The sequence below is a fragment of the Ylistrum balloti genome, unplaced genomic scaffold, assembly GCF_031769215.1.
Source record: "Ylistrum balloti isolate Yb309-2 unplaced genomic scaffold, AGI_CSIRO_Ybal_v1 Utg371478, whole genome shotgun sequence".
Classification (NCBI taxonomy): domain Eukaryota; kingdom Metazoa; phylum Mollusca; class Bivalvia; order Pectinida; family Pectinidae; genus Ylistrum; species Ylistrum balloti.
The window spans coordinates 200,052-218,182 of NW_026782768.1; the positions used below are offsets into that span (position 1 = coordinate 200,052).

The following is an 18,131-nucleotide window of genomic DNA, read 5'->3' on the forward strand; positions in this document are numbered from 1 at the left end:
CTATTCAGGAATGACTTGAGAGAGTAATTCAAACTCTCAGGATGGGACTTCCAAAAAAAGGGACTTAGGAAAAACTTTTCCCTGTATGCTAAACAAATTTTAATAACATCTTGGAATTTGGTCATTACTTCAAACATCCTTAATACAGCACCTTTGTTAGAAATACATAAAAATTTTCTTGATCAATAAAAATTTAATAAAAGATCATAAATCATAATGAGAATGTATAACAAGGCAGTATTATAACATTCTGATAAACATCCTAAACATTTGTGTATGTTTACAACAACTTACAAAGGATGAAACCATCCTTCTACATATATTGTTTTTTTCTATCTAACACAAACCATTGAGCAAATGTCTTATAATGTGATAACAATAAGTAACTTCTTCCAGTCATCATTCCCTCACAGTTATCTTTCCTGATTCTCCTGAACATCTAGAGCACCAAGGCTCTTCAAAAAGTTCTTCCACTTCTTCTAGGTGCTTGCCTCTGGTTTCGGGCACAGTGAAGAACATGAACACAAGACCTAGAAAAACTATCCCAACAAATAACCAATAGGTTCCTGAAAAATAAAGAAATGACGGTAACTATTCTGATAAATCTGAAATAAAAATTCTATAAATCCAGACGAATTCTCCTGACAGTTCCTTCTCAGATTGATTCGAAAATAATTCCCATAAATTAGAAACATGACAAAACCAAATATCTGGTATAAATTCATTTTTTATTTTTATGAATGAATTTCACACTTTCCACAGCGACCCAGGTACGAATATAACAAATATGATATTTTACTTACAATATATTGGGACTAGTCCAAACATTGCCTGAACGCTTTATATTACAAATCACCTTGTTAATGACCTGCACAATACCCTACACCTTTCATCATCAGTAGATTTATCTTACCGTATTTAGTGAGTGTCTCTGTAAGGGTAAGGAAAGACATGGAGACTACTAAATTGAAGATCCAGTTGGTGGCTGTGGCTAAGGAACCCCCTGCACTTCTGGCCCACAGAGGATAGATCTCAGAGTTTATAGTCCAGGGCATGGGACCCATCCCTGTAGATAAATACACAGAGAATGTCATTAAATACGAATATATGTTGAATTGTATGATTTATAAACATCGCAAAAATTTTGTTATTCTTTGACTGTTTGTTTGATAAGACCTAGTTATACTGTTATGTACCATCTGTACAGAAAAAACCTTGTTATACTGCTAGCATTTGTACTGTAAAACCTTGTTATATTCACATCATTTTTCAAGTAACACTTTGTGATATTGCGAACATTTGAAGAGTAAATCTTTCTTTTTACTGCAACCATTTGTCCAGGAACTTCTTGTTATACCACCACTATTTGTGCTGTAAAACCTTGTTATACCACCACTATTTGTGCTGTAAAACCTTGTTATACCACCACTCTTTGTGCTGTAAAACCTTGTTATACCACCACTATTTGTGCTGTAAAACCTTGCTAAACTGCCAGCATTTGTGCTGAAAACCTGGTTATACCACCACTATTTGTGCTGTAAAACCTTGCTAAACTGCCAGCATTTGTGCTGAAAACCTTGTTATACCACCACTATTTGTGCTGTAAAACCTTGTTATACCACCACTATTTGTACTGTAAAACCTTGTTATACTGCCAGCATTTGTGCTGTAAAACCTTGTTATACTGCCAGCATTTGTACTGTAAAACCTTGTTATACCACCACTATTTGTGCTGTAAAACCTTGTTATACCACCACTATTTGTGCTGTAAAACCTTGTTATACCACCACTCTTTGTGCTGTAAAACCTTGTTATACCACCACTATTTGTGCTGTAAAACCTTGCTAAACTGCCAGCATTTGTGCTGAAAACCTGGTTATACCACCACTATTTGTGCTGTAAAACCTTGCTAAACTGCCAGCATTTGTGCTGAAAACCTTGTTATACCACCACTATTTGTGCTGTAAAACCTTGTTATACCACCACTATTTGTGCTGTAAAACCTTGTTATACCACCACTATTTGTGCTGTAAAACCTTGCTAAACTGCCAGCATTTGTGCTGAAAACCTGGTTATACCACCACTATTTGTGCTGTAAAACCTTGCTAAACTGCCAGCATTTGTGCTGAAAACCTTGTTATACCACCACTATTTGTGCTGTAAAACCTTGTTATACCACCACTATTTGTGCTGTAAAACCTTGTTATACCACCACTATTTGTGCTGTAAAACCTTGTTATACCACCACTATTTGTACTGTAAAACCTTGTTATACTGCCAGCATTTGTGCTGTAAAACCTTGTTATACTGCCAGCATTTGTACTGTAAAACCTTGTTATACCACCACTATTTGTGCTGTAAAACCTTGCTAAACTGCCACTATTTGTACTGTAAAACCTTGTTATACTGCCAGCATTTGTGCTGTAAAACCTTGTTATACTGCCAGCATTTGTACTGTAAAACCTTGTTATACTACCACTCTTTGTGCTGTAAAACCTTGTTATACTTCCAGCATTTGTGCTGTAAAACCTTGTTATATTGCCAGCATTTGTACTGTAAAACCTTGTTATACTGCCAGCATTTGTGCTGTAAAACCTTGTTATACTGCCAGCATTTGTACTGTAAAACCTTGTTAAACTGCCAGCATTTGTGCTGAAAACCTGGTTATACTGCCACTATTTGTACTGTAAAACCTTGTTAAACTGCCAGCATTTTTGCTGTAAAACCTTGTTATACTGCCAGCATTTGTGCTGTAAAACCTTGTTATACTGCCAGCATTTGTACTGTAAAACCTTGTTATACTGCCAGCATTTGTGCTGTAAAGCCTTGTTATACTGCCAGCATTTGTGCTGTAAAACCTGGTTATACTGCCACTATTTGTACTGTAAAACCTTGTTATACTGCCAGCATTTGTGCTGTAAAGCCTTGTTATACTGTCAGCATTTGTACTGTAAAACCTTGTTATACTGCCAGCATTTGTGCTGTAAAGCCTTGTTATACTGCCAGCATTTGTGCTGTAAAACCTTGCTATACTGTCACTGTTTGCTTATACTGCTGTCATTATATCATGAAATATTTGAATTGCTTTTCTTACCTGGAGCAAAGAACATGAGATAGAGGACTAAACCAAGGATGCCCATCCAGGAGTAATCTGTTGGACAGTAACCATAGGCCCAGACTGTGTCTGGGGGCAGAGACGTGCTGTTACATTGACCAAAAAGGGCCTGACTTGAATCATCAGTCATAATTGGTAGACATGATCCATTGACTGCAGACTTTCCAACCTCTGTGTAGCAGTAGCCACAGTTCTTGTCTTCTATACATCCCTCACACCAACTGTTAAATAGGTCAAGGTCAGCTTAGAGGCTTATACCAAGTGTTAGATAGGTCAAGGTCAGCTTAGAGGCTTATACCAACTGTTAAATAGGTCAAGGTCAGCTTAGAGGCTAATACCAACTGTTAGATAGGTCAAGGTCAGCTTAGAGACTAATACCAACTGTTAGATAGGTCAAGGTCAGCTTAGAGGCTAATACCAACTATCAGAAAGATCAAGACTGTAAATTAGGCTAGTACCAACTGTTAAAAAGGTCAGGAATAGGGATAAATGCTAAAACAACTACAACTGCTCATACTGAAAATCCTGTGTTACCATGAGATGGAAATTTTGGTTAATAAGTTCAAAATTGGCTACATGGTAATTGTTGGGGCTAATGGAAAGCAAGGAGTAATTGAAAGTACTTGTAAGTCAATTTCAGTCAATTTCAGTCAATTTTATAAACAGATGACCTAGTGTATGTGTATGACCATCAACTTGCAAAGAGCATGTGTAGCTTGTCTCAACCCTATGGTAACACAAGGAAATCTCACAGTGGTAAACAGTGTGGATATACCTATTAAGAACTTCTACAGATATAACTATGACAAATTGTTAAGATCCAACATGTTCACCTGTCACCCATTTTCCTCTTTCCTGAACTCACAGAACTTAAAGGGCAAAACTAGGAACCAAGAGGAACCTACATATGAAATTTAAGGAGGAGATGTCTTATACTTCTCAAGAAAAAGTGAAAACAAACTTTTAATTGTCAAAATCCAAGATGGCCAATGGTCAACCATTTTGCTTTTCTGATCAGTCATAAAATCAAAAGGGCACATCTAGGAAACAAGAGGAACCCACATATGAAATCTGAGAAAGATCCATCACAAACTTCTCCAGAAATAGCAATAACACAGACTGACCAGACCATGGACGTAAGTCAATTTGAGCTGGTGCTCAGCACAGGTCAGTTTATAGTTTACTAGGTTTCACATCATTTATGATGAAGTCAAACAACACCATTTTGTCTTATACCAAGTGTTAATTACATCAATAACTGAAACTTGGGTCAGATTAAACAGACTGGTACAAATAAACATCATAATGTTATTTTACCTTCACAACAGATGTTGTTCAAGTCAGATACACACGTAATTTTACAGAATTTTCAAAACATTACACAGATGAATTATCAATTATGAATTATTAAAGATATATCAGGAAAAACGTAAAATCGCCACTTCCAGCACATCCATCCATTGCAGTAGTGACACTGAACAAGTTTCGTAAAAGTCTGATCATTAGTTTAGGAGGAGTAACATTCACAAGGCTCCACTATGAGCAAGCTACAGACACAAAGTTGAAAATGGCATATATCTTACAAAATCAACGAACCAAAAAATCTCCCCTTCATGCACATCTACCCATTGTAGTAGTGACATTGAGCAAGTTTCATGAAAATCTGATGATTAGTTTAGGAGGAGTTGCGTTCACAAGAAATGAATGTACAGATGGATGGACAGACGGACAGACGGCATATAAAAAAACTGATCCTCTAAATGGATATTAAATCATTTTGTTATCAACCAAGATAAGGTGTGATATATACTAGGTGAGGTAGATACCACAGCACACACTTTTACAGTATAACTTCTTACTTGTAAGAGAGGCATGGTGACACTGAGCTATGATTGGTGTGATCAGAGACAGGCGGAGAGTTGAAGGCCATCAGCTGAAATCCCACAGCCAACACTACTAGACTAATTAGTACACCTGAAACAAAGGCAGAAAAGAGTCAAAGGGACACAACTCTTGGACAGCAATGCTAGACTTAATAATTAGATCTATAACAATGTAAGAAAAGGTCTAGAGGGACATCACTCCCAGCAACACTAGTCTTAAAAGAGTCAAAGTAGCGCAATTCCTGGACATCAAAACTAGCCTTAATGATACACTTAAAACAATGTAAGAAGAGGTCTAGTGGGACATTACTCACAGCAATATTAGTCTAAAATGAATCAAAGGGACATAACTCAAGGACAGCAATACAAGACAAAGCAATATACGTAGAACTAAGTAAGAAAAGATTTCAGGGAGGCAACTAGGGCAGTCACAGCGATGTTTTTCTAGGACCAAAAACAAAGGTCAAACAGAGTCAAAGGGACGTAACTCTAGGACAACAACTCCAGACTTAACAATACATCTAAAACACAGGTTGAACAGAGTCAAAGGGATGTAACTCTGGGACAACAACTCCAGTCTTAACAATACACTTTAAACACAGGTAGAACAGAGTCAAAGGGACGTAACTCTAGGACAACTACTCCAGTCATAACATTACACTTAAAACATAGGTAAAACAGAGTCAAAGGGACGTAACTCTTGGACAACTACTCCAGGCATAACAATACACTTTAAACACAGGTAGAACAGAGTCAATGAGAGGTAACAACTCTAGTCTAAATAATACACCTCATACAAAGTAAGGGAAGAGTTAAATAGATTTCTTAGCAACTATATCAACAGCTTGAGACAGCTGAAAAATAAACATCACTCATGATATATGTATTGCAAAATGGTGCTTACTATTACACAAATTTCACAATATACTTGTACATGTTGAAAAGTTCTACGTCATAATTATTGCAAAAGTTGTCCATATCAATAGTTTGTATATGTACCATCAAAATATTCTTTTCATAAAATTTCTAGTTCTTTCTGGGTATGATACAGTTGACCATGTCTTTGTTGAATGATTAAGCAAGAGTATCTGTGAAACTGATGAATTCTTCCCCAAAACAACTTTAATGGACACCAAATTTTCACAAAGGGCAATCATTTTGTAAGTAAGGGGTTTAGACCCTTAATTTGGTATTCCACACCTTCTCTTAGCATCACCAAGTTACATTATCTATATTAACTGACACAGAAGATACCTACCAAATAAACTCCCCAAGATAAGTGGGCGTCGCCCTATCCTCTCCACCAGCCACAGACCCACAAGGGTAAAGACAAAGTTAACACCAGCCGTACCAGCAGCAATCCAGATAGCCGTCGTTTCATCCCGTATGCCTGTCATCTTTACTATACTGGCACTGTAGTACCTATAATAATTGAAATATTTTCTTCTCTGAATTTTTTTCATTTCAAATAAATACTGATATATTTTACATACCCTCTCTCACAATGCTCTGATATACTAACAAGGTATGCAGAATAAAACGTCATTATGAGGCAGAAAAGGACATGCTGACCACACTTGTGACATTGCAATTTCTAATGTACATATCTATTTTTGAAATAATTTTTAAAATTCTAAATTCTAATGCTTGCCTCTGAAAGCGATTCAAGGCAGGTCATTGGGCTAAATCTACTGCTTATTATCAAAACCAAGACACCAGGGTATGTGTGACTATATTGACTCTTTGGTTCTGTAGAAGAAGTTGTCGGAAGTGTCTTTCTTTTTATTGAACCCTGATCTAAAATATTTGTTTGTATGTTTGTTTAGTTTATTATCCAATAAATAGCCAGATTCATTTTGAGTAGCAAATGTCTTATTGTAGCTGGAGTTGTAACTTAACTGAACATACAATGGGAGGCCCGTCATATCTCAGCACTTCAAGCTATAAAATGTCTTAACCACAACTGCATATGATAGTTCATGATCTACCAAAACTTCCAAAGAAATGCAAGCAGACTGGAGAAGGGATAAAAACTAGAAAATGTCTGTAAGACATTATGTAGAAATAAGATGATGTTCCTCTTTTTTGAGTTATCTCCCCCTGGTGGCCATCTTTTTTTAGAATGCCGAGAAATTCAACACTGCAAGAGGTCTTTCCATACTTGATATTTGTATGAAGTTTCATGAAAATTACCTTCCGAATGAAGTTGTTAGGTGGTATATACTGATTTGGGACGGGACGCGACGGGACGAGACGGGACGGGACGGGACGGGACGGACATGGGCAACGCTATATGCCCCCCGCCATTATTGCCGGGGGCATAAAAACAAGCTGCAGATCTTCACATAAGGTTGTATCGGTCATGAACAAACAATAAAAACAGGATAAAATCTTAGGGTGTCTCTGTTTACACCTACATAACAGTGTTGATTCCACTTAGTTGCTGAAACAACTGTAAACCACAGCCAACTATGACAGCCTTACGTACAGCACGATTCTTGAATATCTTCACCAAAACAAACTGATCTCCTGTAAGAGAATAGGCTCTGCGTGTGTTTCATTTCATAAAACAAAATCATTTACAATAACAAAAACGAATCATTCAACAGAGATTTTATCAGTAAATAAGCAGGCTATAAGTCAAAGTCACTACGATAAAAAATGAAAAAAAATGCCAAAAAGAGGAAAAAGAAAACCCTAAAAAAAAAGAAAAAAAAACATGAAAAAACAAAAACAAAAAACAAGAAACAAAAAAACATTTGAATATGATAAAAACATATTTAATTATTTTATTTAATTAGCAACATGCATGAGTAATGCAACCAAACACAACAATAAAGACAACTTTCTGACCTGTTAATTCCTTACAATATAGAAATCATATTACCATGAACACGACCAACTTCCTCATCCTGTTCACAGCTTTGCTGAATAGACTTAATCTCCCGTTCCACATTTTGACTTCCCCGGATAAACTGGAGAACTTTTGTGGCATCCTGTATTCTCTTTTTCTTGACAAGCCATCTCGGACTCTCAGGGAGAAACAGGAATCCGATAAACTGTATCGCAGATGGAATCCCTGCCAATCCAAGCATCCATCTACAAAATATAACGGGAGATTTTTGATAAATGTAGTTACTTAAAAACCTAAACTTATTGATAACTTGAGAGCTTAACCGGACATGGCTTCACTCTTTTGTTTTGTGACTGGGTATGCACATTGCCATATAAAGAATTATCACATGATTTCTTTGTCATTCAGAGTTTGGAACCAATGACAGGATGCTGAGAACCTTGTGGTATGCAAGGCAGTGTATAAAAGAAAGTCCCCAATACATCCCAGCAGGTTTCTTGTATTTAATTTGTTACATTATGGCTGTTGACCAGTTTGGTAACGTGGGTGATGCTTCATCAGAACCGTTTATACAGTGAGCTGTTCAGCTTAAAGCTTATAGCAGACCTTAAAATTCACTTCTTCTATTGTTCTATTTATAGCACTTATTTTTCATCTATTTTTAACCTACCTTGTAAGTACTGCTTTACTGTCACACATGTTGTTTTTTTTTTAAAAGGAGTGGGGGGGGGCTTAATTGCCAATACCCCTCTATTCCTGGCAAATTGGAAAAGTGGTGGGGGGCTTATTTGCAGGAAGGGGCTTATTTGCGGTGAAATATGGTATTTAAGTGCCTCATCTTAACTTTAAGCTCAATATTTCATTGTCTGATCTAATGAAGCATCCTCCACAATAAAAGACCTAGTTATTCAGTAGATACACCCAGGTCACATTTCACATATAATACACGTGTCATATACCTTACTGAGACATTGCTTTAGATAAAGTCACACATAAACAGCTGACAATGTGGCAATATAATGGAAACCATAGACACAGAGAAAACATGGCTTCAAGTTTAACGTAAAAACTGATCACATGATAACAGGACCTTGAGAAATATTTCCATCTGACAGATGACTGATAAAACTCATCACAAATTTTTCATTCCAGCTCATGAAAGTCTTGTTAAAATAATAAAAAATTGTAGACTCACTTCATCAATCAACATATCACATGGACACCCATGGAAGATCCTGTAAATTCTAAATATCATTACGTGAAGCCATTTGAATGGAAAGGTAACGGAACACCAATGTCAATGGAGCAGAAAAAAGAGGTCACTGTGATCTATATTCGATAAATTTTCTAGTACTAAACAAATATCTAGTTTTCAGGACTGTTCAACTTTCCAATTGTAGAATTTCTTAAACAATATTTTAATACAATTGACCTGTGTGACCTTCAAAGAAGGTCAAGGACATTAATTTATTTGAACATGAATGGTGTTCTCAATTCCATAAGAATTATGCCACTGGTTTAATCAACTTTTTTATTTTTATTTTTTTATTTCCCAGATGTGGTCTATGAAATGGACATGACATGATATATGTATGATTAACAACAACGGCTATTAATAGTATAATGTTGTCACGTGAATATATGTCACATGATCATGTTTCTACTGATGACCTAACAGTCATATATACAGTGACACACAAGTAAAACAAGAGACCACTGTAGGAGTTTTCTATGTAAAAGTGCACTGGCCATAAGTCCAAGTGTTGTCTGTAGCTATCAGTCTGATTTAATATCTGATTCTATATATAGAATTATTTCAGAAGAAATCAGCAAAACATCCTAACTAGATAGGAAGATTTCAAAAATTAAAACACTCTGGCATATATCTGGTGCTGGGATGCTAGAGTCCTGGGTTCTGATGGCAAGGGAGGTTGGATAGGGTAGGGTGGTGATGACTGGGGAGGTTGGGTAGGGTGGGGTGGTGTGATGGATGGGGAGGTTTCCTAGGGTGGGATGGTGTGATGGATAGGGAGGTTGGCTAGGGTGGGTTGGTGTGATGGATGAGGAGGTTGGCTGGGATGGGGTAGTGTGATGGATGGGGAGATTGGATAGGGTGGGGTGGTGTGATGGATGGGGAGGTTGACTAGGGTGGGGTGGTGTAATGGATGGGGAGGTTGGATAGGGTGGTGTGGTGTGATGGGGAGGTTGACTGGGGTGGGGTGGTGTGATGGATGGGGATGTTGGCTGGGGTGGTGTGATGGATGGGGAGGTTGACTGGGGTGGGGTGGTGTGATGGATGGGGAGGTTTTTCTGGGGTGGGTGGTGTGATGGATGGGGAGGTTGGCTAAGGTGGGGTGGTGTAATGGATGGGGAGGTTGGATAGGGTGGTGTGGTGTGATGGGGAGTTTGACTGGGGTGGGGTGGTGTGATGGATGGGGAGGTTGGCTGGGGTGGGGTGGTGTGATGGATGGGGAGGTTGACTAGGGTGGGGTGGTGTGATGAATGGGGAGGTTGACTGGGGTGGGTGGTGTGATGGATGGGGATGTTGGCTGGGGTGGTGTGATGGATGGGGAGGTTGACTGGGGTGGGGTGGTGTGATGGATGGGGAGGTTGGCTGGGGTGGGTGGTGTGATGGATGGGGAGGTTGGCTAAGGTGGGGTGGTGTAATGGATGGGGAGATTGGATAGGGTGGTGTGGTGTGATGGGGAGGTTGACTGGGGTGGGTTGGTGTGATGGATGAGGAGACTGGCTGGGGTGGGGTGGTGTGATGGATGGGTAGCTTGGCTAGGGTGGGGTGGTGTGATGACAGGGAGGTTGACTGGGGTGGGGTGGTGTGATGGATGGGGAGGTTGGCTGAGGTGAGACAGTGTGGTGTGATGGTCAGGGAGGTTGGCTGAGGTGAGACAGTGTGGTGTGATGGTCAGGGAGGTTGGCTGAGGTGAGACAGTGTGGTGTGATGGATGGGGAGGTTGGCTAGTTTAGGGTGGTGTGATGGTCAGGGAGGTTGGCTGAGGTGAGACAGTGTGGTGTGATGGTCAGAGAGGTTGGCTGAGGTGAGACAGTGTGGTGTGATGGATGGGGAGGTTTGTTGGAAAGAAAAGTACAATCGACTCTCAGCTGCCCTTTTCCTCATTAATATAGACTATGGTGAACCACATCAATCTGAACTTCGATAATCCACATCAATCTGGACTTCGATAATCCACATCAATCTGGACTTCCATAATCCACATCTATCTGGACTTTGATAATGTACATTTAAATGAAGTTTGATGATCCACCTTATTCTTGACAGTGATAATCCACATCTATCTGGACTTTGATAATGTACATTTAAATGAAGTTTGATGATCCACCTTATTCTTGACAGTGATAATCCACATCAATCTGGACTTTGATAATGTACATTTAAATGAAGTTTGATGATCCACCTTATTCTTGACAGTGATAATCCACATCAATCTGGACTTTGATAATGTACATTTAAATGAAGTTTGATGATCCACCTTATTCTTGACAGTGATAATCCACATCAATCTGGACTTCCATAATCCACATCTATCTGGACTTTGATAATGTACATTTAAATGAAGTTTGATGATCCACCTTATTCTTGACAGTGATAATCCACATCTATCTGGACTTTGATAATGTACATTTAAATGAAGTTTGATGATCCACCTTATTCTTGACAGTGATAATCCACATCAATCTGGACTTTGATAATGTACATTTAAATGAAGTTTGATGATCCACCTTATTCTTGACAGTGATAATCCACATCAATCTGGACTTTGATAATGTACATTTAAATGAAGTTTGATGATCCACCTTATTCTTGACAGTGATAATCCACATCAATCTGGACTTCCATAATCCACATCAATCTGGACTTTGATAATGTACATTTAAATGAAGTTTGATGATCCACCTTATTCTTGACAGTGATAATCCACATCAATCTGGACTTTGATAATGTACATTTAAATGAAGTTTGATGATCCACCTTATTCTTGACAGTGATAATCCACATTAATCTTGACAGTGATAATCCACATCAACATTAACATTCTTCCAACCTTTTATTTTTTCAAACAAACACATGTTACTCAACAATTAAATGTAAAATATCCCAGTGACTTTATGATAAAATACTGCTCAAGCATAAAACATTCTGCTACCAGGAATTATCATAAAAACAAGTCTTATGAGCGTTTTCCTACCTCCAGCCATTGGTCTTGTCATAACTGAATCCACCATCAACAACACTAGCTATGAACTGGCCGCCAGTAATAAATAGATTGTTCAATGTTACCAACCGTCCCCTCATCTGAGGTGGAGCGCATTCTGCGATATAAATCGGTACAGTCATGGAGGCTAAACCTGCAAATTTGAAAAAAGAAAAAAAAATGGAAATAAAGAAATACTAATTTTACTTATTGATTTTCTTGAACATTTGCATATTACTGAGAAATAAATCTCATACAATAATATATATTTGGCCTTCTATGTGAATGAAGTCTTTTATTTTAACAAACAGGTCAATTACTAGAGACTGTACAATTTGTTGTTAATTTCACTTGCTCCATGTTTTCTTTTATATTCCAGTTATGAATAATAACAGAATAATGGTGTGTTGGTATATCTTCAGGTTGGTAATGTCAATAGAAGTTCTTATAACAAAACCAGTAGAAAATTGGTCAATTCTGCTCTTGTACACTACGTATGTCACTGATATTAGGCACCACACTAGTCATTTGTCTGATGAAGGTGACAGTGTAGTCATTGAAACGTCACTCTCAATCTTCTACTGGTTGTGTTATCAGATGTAGGCGACTGTGTAGTCATTGTCACACTAATCTTCTACTGGTTGTGTTATAAGATGAAGGCGACCATGTAGTCATCGTCACACTCTAATCTTCTACTGGTTGTGTTATAAGATGAAGGCGACCATGTAGTCATCATCACACTCTAATCTTCTACTGGTTGTGTTATAAGATGAAGGCGACCATGTAGTCATTGTCACACTCTAATCTTCTACTGGTTGTGTTATAAGATGAAGGCGACCATGTAGACATAGGAACGTCACACTCTAATCTTCTACTGGTTGTGTTATAAGATGAAGGCGACCATGTAGTCATCGTCACACTCTAATCTTCTACTGGTTGTGTTATAAGAACTTTTATTCTAATAGTGTGTTGAGCTGTTTATGCTTTTCTTTATTTACAAAATCTCAGTGCACAGACTTTCGAAAATATTTAAACAATCATCAACATTATTAGATATGATACATAGTGGATGTCGTTGATGAAGATGAAGATGCTTACACTTCCAGAACACCTGGTCTTACTCTATTGTTTAGTTTCAGAAGTCTCTTTGTCAATCATTGTTTTGTTCATATTTATCAGATTTAATTCAAACTTAAGATTCTGTTAAGACATGTCAGTATTTCTTTGTTGTCATCATTATCATCATTAAAAAAATCTTTGTTGTACACTTGGGGTCAAGTTGACATTTTCATACCAGTACATATGTATCTATCACTGTGTGTTATTTTGGGAGTTGGAGTAGATTGAATGAACATCAAGATAACTTTAATAACGATGTTTTTTTTGGTTTTTTTTTTAAATAAAATTTTGCGAAAATGTATGGTTATTTGGTGGAAGCCAGAGATTGCAGCTCCAGCCTCTGGCCTGATATTAAGTACAATCTGCCTGAAAGCTATCAGATAAGATACACAATTCTTGGCTACCTAGATACAGTGTATTCAAACTTATATCTAACAGCTAGTAAATAATCTATTTCCTTTAACGTACACAAATCCTCTGATATATCAGGCTTGATAATATTACATTATAAGGTTACTAAGAAACAAACCTCCAACATATTGGTGAGAGGGGTCGCATCAGTGACATCTAGAAACGGGATCAAACTATCAATAAACATTTCCTTCAGTCTTTCTACAGCTAAACTTTGAAAACATATTGGTAATTTTAAGCCAGCTTTATCTAAATAAATGACATTAAAATAAATCAACATTTACCCATACAATGTAAATACTTTACCCATTCTTGTAATCACCGTATTTATACCTGGACGTTGTAAAAACTTTTATTACATGTACCTACTAAACTTACACATCTAAAACTCGACAAAAAATTATTACCTCAGAGTACTGTAACAAAGCTTCCCACCATTTATGTCACTTTAGAACCCATGTAAATTTGATGAATATGAAATCCCTTTCAATAAATAATGCTCTCAATATATCTGGTCACATTTGGATATTTTTAGAGATCCATTGAACATATCTAAGGCTGTCTTTTTACAATGTACATAGAAAACATAATTTGTCTATCTGTTTGTTGCTGCAGCCGACACATTTCTGACAAGAAGAAGGAGTTTTGTAAATTTGACTTTATTCCACCTACTGGGCACTACCTGGTGAAGCGTTGACCACACTGGATATTGCTTAACTTTGGTACACAGACACGAGAGAAAGGCCGATGATCGGATGTAGATAATTCATTAATGTTTTACCTCATCTGATGTGATGATTGATAACTCTGCAAATTCAAAGTGAATAAAACCCAGTGATGAAATCATCTTAGATATTAATTCTATAAGGCCCCAAATGGCTGCATACAAAGTTCCATTAAAACCAGCTTACATTTACTCAAGTTATTGTGTATATAAATTCCATGGTAATAAAAGTGCAAAGGGCTATAACTCTGTAAATTACATTCAAATAAATCCTAATCTAAGATCTTGATACTATGTTGCTGCATACCACATTTCATCAAAATCTGTTCATATTTACTCAAGTTATTATATTCACAAGGTTCGATAGGAATAAAACTGCAATGGGCAATAACTCTATTACTTACAATCAAAATTAAGTTTTCATCATAATCAAGTTTACTTCAGTCATTGGTATCACAAAGTCCACTGGTAATTACAATTTAAGGGTCATAACTCCCTACAATCGAATCTGAGTTCCATTGTCAAACAACTTTGAGATCTTACTGATATAAGGCTGCTTAGCAAGTGTCATCAAAATCGGTTTATGTTTACTGAAGTTATTGTGTTCACATGAAAAAGTAAATGCACAATGCAAGGTGACGGCCAAAGCATGATGGCTACAGGACACCATGACTTATGGTCAGGTGACTAAATCACATGATTAAACTGAAGGACAAACAAATCACACTGGATAAACTTACCAGTCCTGTGGATCAGATGCAAAAATGCTTAAAAAACTTCTGATGACCAGAAAGATTGTGCCATACAAGATATTTATTAGTTATTTTTTCTGCTGCAGTTTTCCAAATCTCTTATAGAAAAAAAAGGTTAAAGAGATACAAAATGTAGAGGTTTCAATAGTCAAATGAACGATATTTCAAGCATACATTACTGTAAAATTGATTCTGTTGGTCTATGAATTTCTATGTCCACAATTTGTTAAAATCAAAATACGGTTGATTCACTGAGTGATATTATTCACCACAAAATCAAGTGCCCCTGAAGTAAATTTATTTTAAAACCACAAAAATCGAGCCACCTTGTTGTCAAATCATATAATAGTAAGTATTAGATTTTCAAAGTCGTGTGGTTTAGTTTAGTTAGTAAGCTTCTGGATACAAAAATACAAACTTTTTAACAGAAGTAAAAAGTCTCAGAAAGTTATAAATGCCTTTTTAACCATACTTTTTTTAAAAAAAACAAAGAGGTGAAGAAGCCCAATGCCCTGTGGGTGGTACTGGTTGGTTGATGTGTCAGTAGAGGAATCCTAGGTGGATACTGGAGTATTCTACTAGAACTCCACAGACAAAAGGTTGACATGTTTTGGTTGGCTAGGCTAACCGTCTTCAGAACATGTCAACGAAAAAAATCTAAGTTACGGTATCCCTGGTGTTGATGCTCCATCCTTTATCTGCTTCATACCGTCTTAAAGTTGAATTACATCAATGCTTAATAAACAGAAATCAAGGAGCCAAACAATCAGACAGTGTTTAGTGTCTCTTAAAATATAATTTAGGTTGTACTATGGCTGAAATATACCTACATGAAATGAGCTTCTTTGTTTCACTAATGTTCAGATTAGTTTTAAAGTTGATATAACACAATGAAAAAGTCAGCAGCTGGAAAGCTATGTAAAGCACACAATCAGTTTCCTCTCACTCCAAGGAAAAAAACATTGCAACAGATATGCAACTAGGCATGTGATGTCAGAACTCACGCTATCAAGGGACTGGATTTATATCTAAAGATGTGCTAAAGGCCTCACATTTATTTCAAATATTGCCCCGACACCTTAGGCTAGCATTGATGACTCAAACATATTTATCTGATGAGGATGGCTTGGTTTCAAACTGTTTAATATCCTTCAAACAGCCTTGTACGTAAGGTGAGTACATGTGTGTTGAGTGGGTGTGTCTTTGGGAGGCTTCAATTTGTTTGTGTGATGATGCAGAAGTAATGGCAACTTTATAGTGTTATCACACTGAAGTATGCCGCAGAATTAAGGCACCCAGCAGAATACCCCACCCAGTCTCATTATACAGGCTAACCAGTAGTTACAGCTAGCAAAATGCTGAACATAAAGCAGGAATCAAATACAAAAACCCCTAATATAATCATCATTTGGAAATTTTTTGTAATTCAGAAAAATGATGGGAAAAATTCCACTGGTTATTATGCAAAAATAACGCTACAAAATATATTAGTGCAGTGATATCTATAAAGAAAAGCTTGGTGGCAAAATCAAAACAAATATCAAAATAATAAAAGTGGGTCCCTCTAAAAATACAAATCGATGTTGCACAAAGTTCCAAAGTTCACCCAAAAAAACAAAAAAAAATCTGTGATCAATATACAATCTGCATATTGACATAAACAAACAAAATTCTTTTCTCTTGTTTTTTAGTGACAGTTATGTGTATCACGGCTTTAAGTCTCTGCCAGGGAGACAGAACACAATATGGCAGAAAAGACAAAAATGTTGTCTATATACTGACTGTCTTCATCTGTTGAATATTTGAATACAGAATATTATGAAAATGTTCATCAGTGATATAAAATCTAGCTGGGTAATTGTAGGACAGATGTTTGGGGAAAGGCAGCTACAGGAATTTTTCAAACTCTGCCTGTCTGTGTGTGTACTGCGCACCTTATACTTAACAGTCATACAAAAATCAACTATTTACGTAGAACTAATATGCTTTTGGGAAAAATATCAATAAATTATGTTTTTACCTATTCCTATACCCAGTATACTTCTTCCAATGACAAGCATGGCAATGTTTTTAGCAAATCCTAAAATGACTGCTCCTCCTGTGAATACAGCACTGGCACATATAGTCGTAAATTTTCTTCCAAGAAAGTCATTCATGAATCCACCGACTAAAGCAAAAATGGCAGCGAAGAGGATAGTAGCACTCACAATGATTTCTTCATAAAGAGAAGTCAAATTGAACCTTTCTTTCAGCAGTAACATCGCACCCGAGACCACACCGGTATCATATCCAAATAAAAAGCCACCAATAGCGGCGAAAAATGACAGTACGTAGAGAAAACCCGATGTCTTCGTCTCCTCTGGTTCGCGGACATCTGCGTTTGTTGACGTTCCCTCGAACACAACTTCATTTTCACTATCCAAGTATTTAACGCTTCGGTCTGCCATACCTGACGCACTGTCCAACAGTAGCGACGTTTCTCGACTGTCGGACATCTCGAAGTCCTCAGAGTCTATATCGCCGTTATCAGTTAAGCTCATGACCCAATTTAAGTGTTTACATTACAAGTTGGCGAACGTAAGGTGCCCTATTTATCAACTTCCGGTTTATGTATCGTAGTTATGTTCAAGCTAAGAGGGGAGGTAACTATGATTAACTGATAAAATGAAAGTAGGTTCATATATTTTTTTTTAATGAATTCGTAGTTTATATTTAATTGTTCACAGTCATATGATAATTCTGATTAATTTAACCATAAGCATACCGTGAAAAAAACACGAGTGTCATCGTTTGAAGTGTTCAAACAGATATTTTCAAAGTGAAAGCGAAAGTAGAGAGGCTGGAGTAAGGGACAAGGAATTTGGAGTTCGTAATTGGAGATGTCTGCACGCATGACAAATTCTACATCAGATTTAAAATCAGCTATAATCATATGGTTCCCAAACATATTTAACACCGAAGGGGGAGAAGTCTGCCGACTATATCATGAGAAAAAAATTAAGTTCAAAATTCAGTTACCTCATTGCATAGACGTTTGCTAAGAA

The 18,131-nt window shown here is 37.1% G+C and overlaps 1 protein-coding gene across 1 annotated transcript; it reads right to left on the bottom strand.

The window, feature by feature from the left end:
- Positions 1-340: 340 nt before the first annotated feature.
- Positions 341-17,627, bottom strand: LOC132562669 (proton myo-inositol cotransporter-like). Its single transcript, XM_060227424.1, has 9 exons — positions 17,108-17,627; positions 12,076-12,235; positions 7,886-8,097; positions 7,416-7,527; positions 6,257-6,420; positions 4,975-5,089; positions 3,095-3,336; positions 914-1,066; positions 341-566 (listed from the first exon to the last, which is right to left on the bottom strand). The coding sequence occupies exons 1-9, from the start codon at positions 17,625-17,627 to the stop codon at positions 400-402; spliced, it is 1,845 nt and encodes a 614-aa protein (XP_060083407.1). The 3' UTR covers positions 341-399.
- Positions 17,628-18,131: the final 504 nt, after the last annotated feature.

Bases quoted from the DNA above. Each gene is read 5' to 3' on its own strand.
- LOC132562669 (XM_060227424.1), bottom strand. From the start codon at position 17,627: ATGAGCTTAACTGATAACGGCGATATAGACTCTGAGGACTTCGAGATG. The intron at 8,098-12,075 runs GTAGGAAAACGC...TATATTTTGTAG, and splicing joins GACAAGACCAATGGCTGGAG to ATGGATGCTTGGATTGGCAG. The intron at 3,337-4,974 runs GTAAGAAGTTAT...CCTATTTAACAG, and splicing joins TCACCATGCCTCTCTTACAA to TTGGTGTGAGGGATGTATAG.